This window comes from Nanorana parkeri, unplaced genomic scaffold (assembly GCF_000935625.1).
Source record: "Nanorana parkeri isolate BGI_ZX_2015 unplaced genomic scaffold, ASM93562v1 scaffold898, whole genome shotgun sequence".
NCBI lineage: Eukaryota > Metazoa > Chordata > Amphibia > Anura > Dicroglossidae > Nanorana > Nanorana parkeri.
This window is the reverse complement of record NW_017307166.1, coordinates 653,044-669,795: the sequence shown is the minus strand read 5'-3', so window position 1 is coordinate 669,795 and position 16,752 is coordinate 653,044. Positions and strand designations below refer to the sequence as shown.

Below are 16,752 nucleotides of genomic sequence, written 5' to 3'. Positions count from 1 at the left end.
CTGATGTGACTCCATCTTTTATATTGTACCAAAAAATAGGCTAATAATAATTGTTTCATAACATAAAATAGAGAAAAGTTTTTTTTTTAATTCTGGTACTTTTTTCTTTATATAGTAAAAAAAAAAAGTCCAGTGGTGATTAAATACCCCCAAAAGAAAGCTCTATCTATCCCAAAAAATTAGATAAAATTTGTTTTGGAATGGCGTTGCATGATTGAATAAATGTCAAAGTTCCTCAGCGCTAAATACGGAAAAATGGCCCAGACAGGAAGAGGGTTTAACATTCTGGTCTTCAAGTAGTTCATACATAGAGTATATTTTTCTATTTTGGAATAATATGCCCAAAAAATATCACATAGATACAATTCAGTGTCTTTCTCACGCTGAATGCTGGCATGCTTAACCTTGTTAAGCAGTGTTCCACAGTTTACCAAACTTTGAGGTGATCATGTGTATGTGTACAGCAGTTTATAGGAAAGAAAAAATTGTTCTTTTTTTTCTTTCTGGTTTATATAATTTTCCAGAAAATTATGTATTTTGGGATAGGCTTCCAAGACCTGAAAATGAATCAGAAAAACAAAAGAGAACAGACCACAAAACAGAAACATATTATACTAAGGCTAGCTATGGAGAGACAAATCTCATTATTACATGTATACATGCAGACTTGCAACAGTCACCTAGTTCTGTTTTTGAGGAGACCAACAGGGCTATTCACATAAGGGTGAAGAGTTTGGAGAAGGCAGGAGAAGTGAACAATCTAGGCCAAAATAGCTGATTTGGAAAAATTCTCCAATTCAGCTAACTTTCCAGTTCAGCTATGTGGTCCTAGATTGTTCACTTCTCCTGCCTTCTCCAAACTCTTCACCCTTTAGTGAATAACCCTGCAAATCTTTGTTTGGCAAAGTAAAATGATCTTTCTGTTGTGTAGTTAAAACAATCAATCATTCTATGATGGATAGGAGAACCTTCAGCATACAGCAATATGTACAGTATGTGTTAAAATGTGTCTTTAGTGTATATAGGCTGTATTTGTGACTTGCAGCTTGCAGATGCCATACAAAATGTATAGTGAGGTAGAGAATTTGCAGCCCCAACTCGTATTTGTACTTTACTTCAAACTACCCACTAGCATTGTTTTTAACCTCCCTGGCGGTAATCCCGAGTGTGGCTCGGGGTTCATTTTCAGTACCAAGAGCGGTAACCCCGAGCCACACTCGGGATTGCGCAAAAGTGTTACTTACCTTGTCCCTGCAAGCCCGCGGTGTCCTCTGCTGTGTTCGCCCGGTCGATGCCGGCATTCGGCTTTCAGTTTCGTTTTAAGGCGTCACAGCGGAGGGCAGGGCCGTTTATTTATTATATTATAAGTTCTTATAATTATTTATAATTATTTATTATATTATAATTTATGATTTCGTGTTTCAAACTTTATCATACCCGCAATGTCTACTGGACTAAGATTTACTAAGAATTACAGGCCTACAATATAAAACAACAAATTGCCATGAAAAATTGAAAAAATGTACCGCTTTGGCATGCTAAAATCCTCCATAATCATACCGCCAGGGAGGTTAATACAATTAAAAAATATTAAAAAACACATTTTGAATTGAAGTCCACATCCAGACAAAGCTATGTTTTATTTAGGATAACTAAAAAAAATTATAAAACCTATGTATGTGCCCCAATTAGAAAATGACACCTTACTTCTTGTAATGTCACTGGTACAGAAAATGAGAAGAATCTCTGCAATGGAGACACAGACTGCAATAAAAAAAAAAATTGTAGTAGAGCGGTAAGAAGTTAGAATCTGTGTAATTTGCTTATTGTTGCCATCATTTTCTGGAAATGTATGTAAACCAGAAAAAAAGAAAAATAACAAATTTTAGTGTTCTATATAATGTTGTGTACACAGACGTGATCACCTCAAAGTTTGGTAAACTGTTAAACACTACTAAACAGAGTTACGCATGCCAGTTCTAGCATGGGGAAGATGGTGAATTGTATCTATTTCCTGACACTCATTAGAACTGAAGAGGTGGCTTGGATAAGCTATAAAACGAGAAACAAAATTACAAAATGAATTACATTAATTATAAAATGACAGAACAAATCCAGTTGATTTTCATTAAATACTACTAGTTAAAGCATTGAAGAGTATCTAACTCTTACCCGCGTTATCCAAAAAGAAAAGAAAAAAATTCCACTTTTTTTACATTTTATTTTTAAAAGGTACCTTTATGTCAAAGACAAGACGTGGAAACAGAATGGAAGTTTATCCAAATGGAACATTGTCTATTTCTAGTGCGGGCATCCAAGATCGAGGTCAATATCTTTGTGTAGCTACAAATCAGTATGGCTCAGATCGGCTACTCATCTCACTGTCTGTTATAACATATCCTCCCAGGATTCTACAAGGCAAATCAAGAGAGATCACAGTGCACTCTGGAAGCTCTATTAACTTGAAATGCCAGGCAGAAGGAAGACCTTTCCCCACAATTACTTGGATACTGGCTAATGAAACCATTGCGTCTGAGAAGTCTGCCCATAATCACAAAGCTTTTGTACAGTTGGATGGGACTCTCATCATTAAAGAAGTGTCCATTTATGACCGAGGGATTTATAAGTGCTTAGCTACTAACATAGCTGGGGCAGATACCTTTACAGTAAAGATTCAAGTGATTGCTGCTCCACCTGCTATTCTGGAAGATAAAAGACAGACAGTTCTAGCACTTTCACGAGAGAATGTGAAATTACATTGCTCTGCAAAAGGAAATCCTCAGCCTAGTGTTCACTGGGTAGCGTTTGATGGCACAAAAGTGAAACCATTACAGTATGTTAATGCAAAACTGTTCCTTTTCTCTAACGGAACACTCTACATAAGAAATGCAGAACCCACAGACAATGGAAATTATGAGTGTATAGCGACAAGCTCTACTGGATCTGAGAGAAGAGTGGTCACTCTCCGGGTGGAGCAAACTGAGACGATTCCAAGGATTGTCCATGCATCTCCAAAGTCCACAGAAATGAATTATGGTGACAAACTGGTGCTAAACTGTACAGCAGCTGGGGAGCCAGCACCAAGAATAATATGGAGACTGCCATCAAAAGCAGTGGTAGATCAGTGGCACAGGTAGGATAAAAGTTTTATTCTTTATTATTAGTATTTAATATTTATTTGTGTCTTTCAGCGCTAGAATAAGTATTAGGTAAAGCAGACATGTGCCCATGGGAGCCAGAGGCAAAGAAGTGTTTTTTCCTTGAATTTGTATTGGCTGTGTATTTTCCTTATAATCAGCAGGAGAAATACATTCTCATTGCTCAGTTACATTGTCAGAAAGTTATAAGCCTTGTTAGGACTAGTAAAACAATTACTAATCCTGTTCATAATCCTTTAATGCATAAAATAGTGATGAAATTCATGTTTTCTAGTGGAATTGGTTTAGATTAACAACTGTTATACCATGCTGATGTCCTTGACATATAAAATTATAGGAAGAAGGGGGAACCTGGTGTCTCAGACAATGCTTACTGAAAGGTACAACGACAAACACCCACTTTAAAGAAGAACTCCGGGAATTTAAAAAAAACTGTCCCTTGCAGTGGTGCTACCCCCACACTGCAAGGGTAAGGTGCTTGTTTTGTCTAGGGGGCTCACGCAAAGTAGATGTATTCAGATCCTCAGTTCTGCCAGCCAGATAGACCAATCCTCACAGCCTCTTCTTCCCTGAGCACCGGCAGTGTAAGGACCGTTCATCACATCTAATGCAGGTCTTTGACTTGCATTAGACGTGAGGATTTTTAGCGACATTCCATAGCTGGAGTGGAGAAGGAGAGCGGTGAGCACTGACCACTACAGGACTGAGACAACTACTGACACCAATGATATTTTTAACTATCTGTAAAGGAGCATTCTTCCCACAGACCACCATTGTAAGGGATCCCTCTTCCAATGACCAATAATGTAGAGTAGCCTTTCTGCCAGTGACTACCAATGTGCAAGGGACCTTTTCCTACTGACCACCAAAAAGGGCTCCTTCTCTCACTGGTCACCAAGCTATGGGGGCCTTTTTCACACTGGCTGCCAATGTGAGGGGTCCCTTTTCTTACTGGCAGTAGTGTAAAGGAGTCCTTCTCCAACTGACCAGCAATGTAGGGGGGGCTTTTCTCCCACCAGAGTAAGGTAGCCCCTCTATCACTGGCCATTAATTTAAGAGGTCCCTCTACCACTGACCATCAGTTAGAGGTGGACCTTTTTACACTGACCTCCAATGTAAGGAGTTCTTCTCTCACTGACCACTATTGTACAGGGTTCCTCTCTCACTGACTGCTAATGCAAAGTGGCCTTTTTCCTAATGATTACCAATGTAAGAGGGGGTTTTTAATATTTTTCAGGTAAAACACACACAAACAAAACCACTGGCAAGTTCACTTGCATACAAGTAGTATACATTTATACCCATATTTGCTGAATTCAGCACTTACTTGGAAAATAAAATGTTCCTGTAAAGATTAATTATATAAATCACAAGGGTTTTATCAGACATTTTTGCAGACTAATTCCTGCGGTCGGTTTCAACATGTTCTTTCTCAAACTGATTTCTAAATGTCAGCCTTAATTATCATCACAAAGTGCAATATCAGTGTTAGGGTAAGAAATGCAGTGTCTGCATTCTTTTAGGCAAGGGATAGCCTTAGAATGTCTAAAATGTGACTTGTAACTCAGTGCAGGCTTCTAGGAAAAGAGTCTGCAATTTATTATATGTGCACCCATAACAGAAGTACCAGTTTGATCAGAGTCATTGGTGGGCAAAAGATTTACACAACGCAGGAGTTGATTGTAATATGTGCACAGTGGAGTAGGTGTCACTGCTGGCATTAGGTAGGTCTCTGCTGCGTGTGAGCTATAACTCTTAACTAGGATTAGGAGCTGCAAAAAAAAACCAATATCCATTTTTTTAGTAAATAGTTAAAGTATAGTAGTTATAGTCTATGAAAGTTCTACAAACATTTTCAAGTTTAATTACTTTAAATTAGAATTTGACATTCGTGTGATTGGGAAATGTTATCCAACACAGCTGTCATGTTTGGGTTTTTTTCCCCCAGACTAACGTGGGCTAAATCATGTTTTCAAACACTCTCTGTTGTAGTCAGCATAATGAAACCCACAAGAACATGTAAAAAATAGACCGCATATGGCATATCGCTATCCATACAAGAGGGCTTTTATTCTATGTGTTTAAGCAGTGTATGCTTTAGAATCATTCCCATAACCTGATAGCCATTACCCCTTGTCTGTAAAACACTATGCATAACAGATATGCAACCTAAACTGTTTCATTTTACAGGAAATGTTTCTGCTTTAAAGAAAACCCCATTCTATTTCATGCTTTATGAAAATGATCTGAATTTGGAGTTTGCTTTATCTATTTAGTTTGATTGTTTAGGATTTAGGCCCCATTCAAACCAAGTCTGTTAGCATCACTTTTCACATAATTTTCAACAGATGTCAACAGATGCGAACGGAAGGTAACCCGAAAAACTTACTATTTAGTAACAACTGTGACCAAACCCCAATATAATTGATTCCTCCTGGTGTGATCTATCGCAGTCTGCATGTGAATGGATTCATTATTAGCACCAATATAAACCTCTGATAGTACAACAGTCATAGTAATGTGACCTGTACATGCAATGCTTCCCCTTTAGTAAGAAATGCTAAGTGTACCGATACTTAGCCAATGTCAGGAAGCTGCTTCATATTGCCCCATCACTAAGCCATATAGCGTGAACTGAGCTACTTGGCTTAGTACAAACTTCCAGAACAGTTTTTGCAACTTGACAATTGTTGGAACCACCTGCCAAAAAACAAAAAATGCAACATGGACAAGCTATTAAAATGTTACCTCGCATTACATCTGCACTTCTACTGCACCTGGGCCATTCGGAGTACCTGAACACCAGGTATGAGAAGCACTGGTCTAAAGACTACATTTACTATATACGACTCTTTACCTGATTAGGTTTAACTAAAACCCTAATTCAAATTCTAACATAGAATCTGAAACCTCTTTGTTTTGGTTTGCAAACTTTCTGTGTGTTTGACTTTCAGTTACATGAATCCATTTAATTTATTTTCATTTTAAGTCATCTCCCTTGTTTCTGTTTTTTAAGACTACTGGCATACAGTATGTTGCATTCTATCCCAGCTATAATATTTACTTGTCTTCTCAAAGCTTCTATTTCCTTTTCCTGGCTCAAAATTAAAGTAAAATAAATTTAACATGCAATGAGTTCCTGTATGAAAGAGTTCTTTGTAATGTTCACAAACATGTGTTCAGAAGTTTCCACAAATCCACAGGACTTAAAAGATTTGAAATTAAAATTGTTTTGCGGAGGAGGCAATTTTCCTATGCACCTTTCAACATGAAGTAATGGAGCTGAAGTTTTCTCTGCAGACCTCTTTGTGTTTGAAATGTGAAAAATCATAGTATTTAACTGTTGGTAAGGTACTTGAGAGGTGACCATTCATATAAGACCAAGTATAAACCTGTCATATATGATTATAGAGATTTCCTAGGCCCATAATAGATCTGATGCACTCATGGCCATCCTGCAAACTAAAAGGTTGCATCTCTCTCTCTTAACCCTGGTCTCTTGTAATCCTGTCTCCTTACTTACCTCTTTGTTTTTTCCCTATTTCCTCTCTGTTATTACCCCTTACTCTCTCTCTCTCTCTCTTTGCATCTTGTGATTGTGTGTAGAGATGTAAAGCATTAGGAAAACCATAATTCCATTTGTGTGATATTCCCACATAGTGTGCTTTGTGGCCTCCAGTAGCTGGTAGGAAGCTTGTAACTAAACACACATGAAGACTGTCACTAGCAGCATGAACCCTTAGACTCAGAGTTGGATGATGAGGATGCTTGCTATACTCCCATTGGGATATTTTAGCTTTACCGGTACCAACTGTAGACTGAAATAACTTGGGGGGGGGGGGAATTTATCAAAGCAATTGGGAGTGTTTGAGGTCACAGTGGGCCGCATGGGATATATTTGTGCCAGATTTATGTTGCTAGTTGTTCTTAAATTAGGTTAAATAGACTCCAGGAAAGAAGACTCATAACTCCAGGCAAAAAGCTTAACTGTCGCTTCCTTAAGAAGTGGTCATGGGGACTTCTTAAGCTGCGATTGTTTTGTTAGGTGATGCCCCAGTTTGAGGCAGCCGCAGAACAAGTGCAGATGAAAACAGGCGCAAAACACGTGCAATTGGAAAAGTAGTGCAAGCTCAGGTGAAAATAGGTGCACATGTTAAAAGACAGATTTGCACATAATTTTTTTTTATCTAAGAGGAAAAAACTGTTGCAATTGCTTTGATAAATTCTCCCATTATGTTTAGCATATTAGTAGTAAAATAATAATTTCCCTTTCATGTGGAAATAAGAGTGAGCAAAGATAGGATGAGTAAATCCATGCTTGAATTATTTACACCACATTGCTTTTAAATTTAGTGATAATGATCTAGTTTCTCTAGCCTATGTTGTTTAAAATAAGGATTACACTACTTGTTTTTAATCTGCACCTGTAAAAAAGCTCTAAGATAAAATTAACCTATACTTAAAAGAGAACTATGGCATAACATTTTTTTGCCATAGTTCTCTTGGGTCCTCCTGTGACCCAAAACACAAAAGATCCCCAGCATACCTGCCAGTTGGCCTGCAACAAAACAAATCACCCTGTCTAACAGTATGCGTTAGAAGCAGAGGTTTAAGTTGCACAAACCTTTGGCCAAAAATATGTCACCGTCAAGGTACCTCTGCAAAGTGTGGTCCTAACTCTATTTATATGAGTCTCCAAGTGGGAGCATATTGATGCAGTCGATAAATGAAATGCAGGTGTACCAGGAGGTAGCCTGCTCCTCCTCACAAGGTGCAGGGACGCACTGGAGGCCCAGCAACCACAGATGCATGCTGGGATCCCCAATGGGTCACCACATCTAAGATAGTCAAACTAGAAAAAGATGGTAACCGCATACATTTATAACCAGCCTTTGTAGCAGGATGCACATGGGAAGGCTTACAACAATATTTTGTATTGCTGTAAGCCTTCCCATGTGCACCCTGCTACAAGGGCTGGTTATAAATGTATGCGGTTACCATCTTTTTCTAGTTTGACTCCTGTGACCCAAAACGCAACATATATGAGGCACAAGGTGCAGGGACGCACTGGAGGCCCAGCAACCACAGATGCATGCTGGGATCCCCAATGCGTCACCACATCCAAGATAGTCAAACTAGAAAAAGATGGTAACCGCATAAATTTATAACCAGCCTTTGTAGCAGGATGCACATGGGAAGGCTTACAACAATATTTTGTATTGCTGTAAGCCTTCCCATGTGCACCCTGCTACAAGGGCTGGTTATAAATTTATGCGGTTACCATCTTTTTCTAGTTTGACTCCTGTGACCCAAAACGCAACATATAGGAGACTATTAACCACTATATGCTGACTGCGCAGTGCCAGGCTGCAGCTGGGAAAGATCCTGACAATATTGCCGGGATCCACCATGCTGCCTGACTGACAGGTGGCTCTGCCTCTCTAGGGGTAGAGGCAGCTGTGCCCGCCCCCTCCCCATCCATCCCTCCAGTCAGTGCTGGAGGGACAGAGAGAGAGAGGAGGGTGGAATCCCTGAGGGGAATGGTGACTGACAGTCACCGCTCTTTGCAGGGAAATGATCGGGAACTGAGTGATCAGCAGTGTGCTATAGATCGCTCAGTTCTCGATCTATAGAGCCGATGTGTGACAGCTGCAGTGTCAGACGTCAGCTCTAATTATGGGGATGAGTGTAATTCACTCCCCCCATAATTCTCCTTTAAATGTAAACTATATTATAGTTATAAGCTATATTAACATTCATGCGATGGATAAATTAAGAGTGGCTTTTTTCTCTGAGAAAATGCTGCTACACAAGTTCTAGGCACATAACCCAAACAGTCATTTGGGTAAAGTAGAAGACTGCTTTATTCTCCCCTTCTATTTCTAAAATACATATATAAATGTGATATTTAGTTATAGGTCAGTTTTAACCGTTTTTTATAATTTAATGAAAAAAAAAAGTATTGTTGCAGATTTAATGCTATTTCTTTTTATCTACAGAATGGGAAGCCGCATTCAAGTGCACCCCAATGGCTCACTCGTCATTCAGTCTGTAAATGAAAAGGATGCCGGTGACTATTTGTGTGTAGCAAGAAATAAAATGGGAGATGATGTAATTCTTATGAAAGTCAGTATATCTAAGAAACCTGCAAAGATAATACAAAAACAGCAGCTGATGAAGGAAGTTCCTTATGGAAAAGAATTCAGAGTAGATTGCAAGGCTTTAGGTTTTCCATCTCCAGAAATATCCTGGACTTTACCTGATGGCACAGTAATAAACAATGTTCTTCAAGCTGACGATAGTGGCAGGAGGGTACGGAGATATGTTCTCTTTGACAATGGTACTTTGTATCTCAACAAAGTAGGGATGGCTGAAGAGGGAGATTACACATGTTACGCTGAAAACACATTAGGACGAGATGAAATGAAAATCCATATTACTGTGGTCACTGCTGCTCCACACATTAAAATAAACACCAGAACAAAATTTGAGGCAAGAGCTAGTGGCCGTGTGGTTCTGGATTGCGAAGCCAATGGAGAACCAAAACCTAAAATATTCTGGTTGCTTCCATCAAGTGATATGATAGCCACATCCCATGACAGGTATTTATTGCATGAAAACGGATCTTTGATGATCAGCCATGTGAAATTGTTGGATGCAGGCGAGTACATGTGTGTGGCACGTAATCCTGCAGGAGATGACACAAAGCTCCTCAAATTAGATGTTCATTCAACACCACCAGTTATTAATGGTTTATATACAAATAGGACAATAATTAAAGATTCAGCCTTAAAGCACTCTAGAAAATTAATCCACTGCAGTGCTGAAGGGACACCACCACTTCAAATCATGTGGATTATGCCTGATAATATTTACCTAACAGCACCATATCATGGCAGCAGGATTATAGTACACCAGAACGGAACACTGGAAATTCGGAATGTAAGACCCTCTGATACAGCAGAATTCACTTGTGTTGCTCGCAACGATGGTGGTGAAAGTACGATGGTGGTCCAGCTGGAAGTCACAGAAGTGCTTAGGAGGCCAGTGTTTAAAAATCCATTCAATGAGAAGATAATTGTCAAACCAGGAAAAATGGCTATTCTTAACTGTTTGGCCGATGGAAACCCGACTCCAGAAATAATGTGGCTTCTGCCAAATGGCTCTAGATTTATAAGTGGACAGATGTTTTCAAAATATCATGCAGGAACTAATGGAACTTTAATTATTTACAGTCCAAGCAAAAATGATGCAGGCAAGTATAGATGTGCAGCAAGAAATAAAGTAGGTTACATTGAAAAACTTATCATTCTGGAGGTGGGTCAAAGACCTAATATTCTGACACATCCAAGAGGACCAATAAAGGGTATCCTTGGGGAGACGCTTTCTTTACACTGTTTGTCTGATGGAATACCAAAGCCTAGTGTTATTTGGACTCTCCCAAGTGGATATGTGATTGACAGACCACAGTTTAGTGGGAAACACATGCTACTAGAAAATGGCACGCTGGTCATTCAAGAATCAAACATACATGATCGAGGAAACTATTTGTGTAAGGTAAAAAATAACGCTGGTGAATCGTCCATAAGTGTTCCTGTTATGATTGTAGCATATCCACCAAGGATTACAAGTAAAGCCCCACAAAACATTCATACAAAGTCTGGTTCACCTGTACATCTAAATTGTATGGCCATTGGAATACCAAAGCCAGAGATAACTTGGGAGCTTCCGGACTTATCATTGTTAACAACAGCTAGCAAAGGACGGCCTATGGGGACTGAGCTTCTCCACCCCCAAGGAACATTAGTTGTGCAGAATCCAAGGCCTGTGGACTCTGGGGTGTACAAATGTATTGCTAGGAATGCCCTTGGCATGGACAGCAGCTCAACATACTTAAAAGTTATCTAAAGATACATAGAAGTAAACTCTGCAGAACATGAAAACATTTGGAAGGAAGTCAGCAAAGGAGGGAGGTAGAGACAATTTACGCTAACATTTGGCTTACTGATGTAGGATCTTATCAATGCCTACATAAAAGATGACTTACATAAGGCACTTTTTTAAAACCTCCTTTATAAGGAAACTGTGAAAAAAAGAATGAAATATTATATAAAAAAACATTTTTATTCAAAAATTATACCATGGACATTTATTATTTTTCAATGATACTTCTTTACAAATGAAAACAAGAAAGCCTAATTTTATAAGGAAAGATCTCATGGTCAATAATTAATTTAAAAAAAATAAAAAATGGGTTGGTCTGTGCATTTTCAAATAGTAAAAGAACTATAAGTATTTTTAAGAATGACAAATAAAAGCAGCTGTATTTTTGTTCTATTTACCAGGAAATCTGTTTGAAAGAAACCTAACTCGGGTTTATTTATAGCCAGATACACAGCTTGTGTTATGACAAATAGCAAAATCCACATGTTTACATATCATAAGCCACTATTAAAATTTAGCACTGTTTGCAACCCCAACTTTTTTTTCCTTTCTACATTTTGAAAAAGCAATGTTTGAATTAGCTATGTTTTCTTAAAACAAGAAATACACACTTGAGATACAGATGGCAAACCACAGAATAAAGACTAAATAATCCACTAATAAAGACTGCAGTTGTTGATACACTACTTAATTTTATCATCAGTTCAGACATAAGCTGATAATTATGTTTGTTCTTGGTAAAGAGAGACTGGAATGGTAGATGCATTTATGAAGAAGAACTTTTAAGAACATTTTTTCAGTTTTTGACAGAGTAGTTAAATTTTATTGCTGTCTGAAAACCTACTAGGTAGCTTCACCCACTATATTTATCCTGGTGACCAAACCAAAAAATTACAATGAACAGCAAATTAAAAAGTGAGGGTAAATCTTCCACTGAGGACCCCTCTTCCAGAAACTTAGGCAACTATCTAAGAAAGGGATTTTGTTCACTTTGTAGATATTTCCCTTCATTTCCTGTTGTGCCTCTTGAGCACAACAGAAAATCAGCAATTTATAGCACATAACTTGTACTTCAGGAAAGCTGGTGCTTAAATAAGGTCTAAAACTTTTTCTCAACCTGTCCAAGAAATGTTTTAAATATTTATCTTCTCTTAATGGTTTTCTATGTATTTATTATTTAATCGTGTATCTTACATAGAGATCAGAAAACTGATTCCTGTGACTCAGTAATTGCTCTGGAACCTGCCAGTTTGCAAATATCTACAAATATTAGATGTTATGTCACTCTCAGTTCCAGATGACCCTGGCTGCCTTGTATGCAATTCTATCCTTCCTTGTGCTTTGGCAGCCTTTCAGCCAGTTAGACAGGGTTGTGCCATGACCCCCACAAAAAAAGGATTGCAGGAAGTCAGTTCTGCTTATCCTCCATATTCTAGGTGCACTGGCTCTGGACATTTCAGTTTTATTCAGTATCACTGCCAGTCCTGTGGCCACTTGTCACAGAAAATAGAGGGCTGCATTCACTCTGTGCCTTAGAGAGTAGTGTATTTATTTCTGACAGCTTTTTGGAACATGTGAGCAGTGGCTGCCAGTCTCTTACAACAGTGGTTCTCAACCTGTGTAACCTCAGGACCCACATTTGTCCTTGGTCATCAAGTTGTGCCCCAGATTGCACTGCAATGGAATGTACAGCATTGCGGTACCATGCATTCAGGTGCGGGCAATCGAACTGTGGGTGGGAGGTGTGTTTGGGGTGCCATTCAAATGAACGGAAACACAACACACCTCCCACACCAGAACACGTGGTGGGTCCACCCAGTCTCCCTACCTTACAAGAACTGGAGTGGATCCTCAGCCTGGGGTTCAGTTTGGGCTGCTGTGCTGTGACGGAGCTCCATCCATATGTGCATTGCTTGTACAGCTCCCTTGTGTGCCCTGTAGAGGTGCCGGGAGCCAGAATGTGATGTTACTCCGGTCCAGGCACCTTTACAGGACACGTGAGGGATCTGTAAGCAATGCATGTATATATGGAGCTCCCTCATGGCCATAGCCTCATCACATCCCACCTCAAACTGACAGTGCTGGGCTAGGGGGAGGCTGAGGAGCCTCTCACCTAGAAAAGTGGAAGGCATGTGGCAACCCACTGAACACGGGGTCGCGACCCACTTTTGGGTCACGACCCACCAGTTGAGAACCAAGGTCTTACAACATGTGAACTCAAACAATGATGTCAGGAAGGGTTGGCTATCCTGCTATAAAAAAAATGAATGAAACCTTTTGTGGTTAAAAAAAATGTCAATAAAGTGGTCCTTCTCTGCTATGTTGAGTAAGAATAAGCCATTGTTGTTAAATCATGCCTATTTATCATGCCCACTCACAGTAGTCTAACACATCTGTCCACCATTGTGGATTGTGCTTTGCTGTCTCTTTTTTTTATACAGAATTAGTCAATGAGTTTACAATAATTCAAGTGTTTCTAATGTTTTTAAAATGGTTACATATCTTCTTCTTATAGTTTAACTGCAACAAATGTCAAGCTAAGGTGATAAAATGTTCAGGAGACAACAGATGCTACTTTAGCAGCCAACAGCAGTGAGAGGTCAAACCATAGAATTTATTTTTGGTGACTGTTTTTTTTTTGTGGGATCCTAGAATTCAAACAATGGTTCATATTGGTAGTGATCACTGAGGAAGCATACTAGCTATACTAGTGACAAATTTAGGGAAGGACAACTTAGTACCACAGATTTTATTTTAGACATACCTACTCTGGTTGTAGGTCAGATAATGATGTGGAGTCATAATGCTATCATAGCTAAAACTATGTTGCTATCTTCAGCATGAAAACTTTTTTTACACATTGCCAGATGTCAAAAACTCATGATTAATAGCCAGGCATAATTCCCACTCTGCTGTCATGTGTCGGAACTCTGGCCATTTGCATATCTCTTATCATCACACTTCATTTTTTTGCTGGAGATCCAAAGGTTCTCACATGTTTCTTGGCCCTCAAATCTCTTCCATTCCATTGTCAATGGTTAGGTCCATTCCAAGGCAGTCACATGAAACAGCTCACAAAACCTTTAAAGGTTTTTATTTTTGTGGCTATGTGGCATCACTTCTATAGCCAAATGACTGCCATTTGTTACCTGTATGCCTAGACAGATTACATGCAGCAGTGTAGTGCATTACTCTATGCTGATTGGCTTTCCACCTAACCCCAGCAATTTACTATATAAAGGGAAATTTATAATTTATTTATTACAGGTATCTATATAGCTAACAATTTACACAGTGCTTTTTACGTACACATTCCAGCATTTCCTGCCCTTGAGTAGCATACAATCTAAGGACCTCTATCTCACATGCATACATACAGGGCCAATTTAGACAGGAGGCAATTAACTTTCCAGCATGTCTTTGGAGTGTGGAAGGAAACAGAAGCACCCAGAGGAAACCAACGCAAGTACAGGGAAAAAATGCAAACTCCCAGTGTGGCAAGGCAGAAGTGCTAACAAATAAGCCAATGTGCTGCCTCAATAAATATGTTTGTCATTATAACAATCAGCCGCTTTGCTGGGTCCAAAATACTTATGATGCTAATGCTGCTGTGCACTTGAAGGAAAATGATATGAAATTACACCATTTGCACTTATTTTTATCTTCACTGTTGGCCTCTAAATATGGTTTTAGATGATCATGGTGCTTATACTGGTGTGCTGTAATGCTGCTGCATACCAGAAAATTATTTTACTTTAGTCTTCTTATTCCTCAGCATCGACCTCCCTTCCTACTCAGTTCACAGTACTGCTATTGGAAACCCATGATGGTGCTGCAGTCAGGGCCGGATTTCCCACAAGGCTAACCGAGGCCTGGCCTTGGGGAAGCATGGAGTAGGGGGACAGCAGGGGTGTGGAATTCCAATCCCCCAATGCCCAGGACATGCAGTTCCGGGCACCAGGTGGGTAGTTGTTGTCTACATTCAGCCCTACTTTGGGCAAGCAGGGCTAAATGTACAGCAGGGTAGCCGCCACTTGTTTTTGTTTGCAGTGTTATAGCACCCTGGCAAAAAAGCTATAACATTATAATCTATTTTTATCATATTTATGACAATATTTAGCATCAGCAGCTACTTTGCATAGTCCAGTTTGATGGTTCTGATGCTGGGGTTTTTGATCCTGAAACAAAAAAAAAATCTTCCCCAATCATCATCAGCTGCACTGCACGCTCATTTCCCAATTTACTGATGATTTAAAAGAAATAACATTTATTTTTTCTTGAACATCAGCACACTTACAGCTGGTGCTATACTAAAGCTCTGCCAATTATAAAAAAAATAAAGTGAAACATCTGTGAAGTAATCCTGTCCACAGTTCACAGTCCAGGATCTTAAAAAACGAAATGTGTAAAAGAATAATGTACTTTCAGTTCACTTATCTTTAATCATCAGCAAAATTGTAAAACAAGTATGCTTTTCATAGAGCAAGACACAAATGCAGCTATTCTTTCATAAAAGAAAGTCATGTGGACTTGTGTAAAATACACAGCAACTTCACAGATAGATGTGAACTGCCTAAACCAACATTGTGACAAGCTGTAAATGTATTAGCACGAAGAGATACTTATTAACATTGTTTTTCTTAGTTATCACTAATATGGTGAATTTACTGCAACAAATGTAAAGAATTTAGTAATAATTTACTGCACTACCTTGTTGTCAAAGATGAATGGAATGATCTATTAGAGAGTGCATATGTCATGTCTCCCCTATTTTTTTTAGGTAATACCTAGGCTCAGTGGCGTAACAACCGGGGGGGCGGGGGGGTCACTTGCCCCGGGCGCAGGACTGAGGGGGGGGCGCCGTCACGACCCCCGCTAAACGAAGCCATGTTTTCCAGTGCCTAGGCTTTCACATATATTAAAAGGTTAAGAGAACAGCATCAAAGTGAAAATACACACAACTTTGACTTTTTTTTTTTTTATCACCACTGGCCAACTATAGGTATATCTAGCAGAGAAATTGTGTGCTTAGTGGTAGCTGGCGATCAGCAAGGCTAATAGTCCTGCTCACTATCAGCAGATTGTGTTCACTTAATCAATTCAGCAATGACTCACAAACACATTCATCAATTAAAGTGTATCTATGGGTCAAAAACTAAAAATAAATATGTATTTCTAAATTGAATTTCCATAAAATGTATCCCACTCCTACTAAACATATCAATGTAGTTTGTAAACTTACTTATGCAGATGCTCATAGGATTTACTTCCTCAATGTACTGACACAATTTCACTCAGCCCTGTGAATATGCACAGCTCTCATAGAGTCTGCCTTCTGAACTACAACTTAAAGTCTGAATAATGTAACATTATCATTGCTTGCTGGAAGCAATGCATGATGGGATATGTAGTCTTAAGATATCAAGATTGCATCATATCAAGCAGCAGGGAAAGGGAGACAAAGCATACTGGGAAACTAGAAAGATGTTAAAGGAGAACTATGAGGTGAGTGCTTTTCACTCACCTCATAGTTCTAGCCGACCTGTGACAATGAGACTGTCACAGGTCGGCTCAGTTAAGTTTGTGTAATGTATCACTGCAGTGAGAGAACATGCATACACAGACACCCAAGGTTATGATACATAGGGGT

The 16,752-nt window shown here is 39.1% G+C and overlaps 1 protein-coding gene across 1 annotated transcript in view; it reads left to right on the top strand.

Annotated features, from left to right (window-relative positions):
- IGSF10 (immunoglobulin superfamily member 10) overlaps positions 1-11,243 on the top strand; it is a 30,217-nt gene extending 18,974 nt beyond the window's left edge. The window contains exons 5-6 of the mRNA XM_018565882.1: positions 2,233-3,133; positions 9,158-11,243. Of these exons, the coding sequence (XP_018421384.1) occupies positions 2,233-3,133; positions 9,158-11,066 (2,810 nt within the window). The 3' untranslated portion in view covers positions 11,067-11,243. The remainder of the gene's footprint in view (positions 1-2,232; positions 3,134-9,157) is intronic.
- Positions 11,244-16,752: the final 5,509 nt, after the last annotated feature.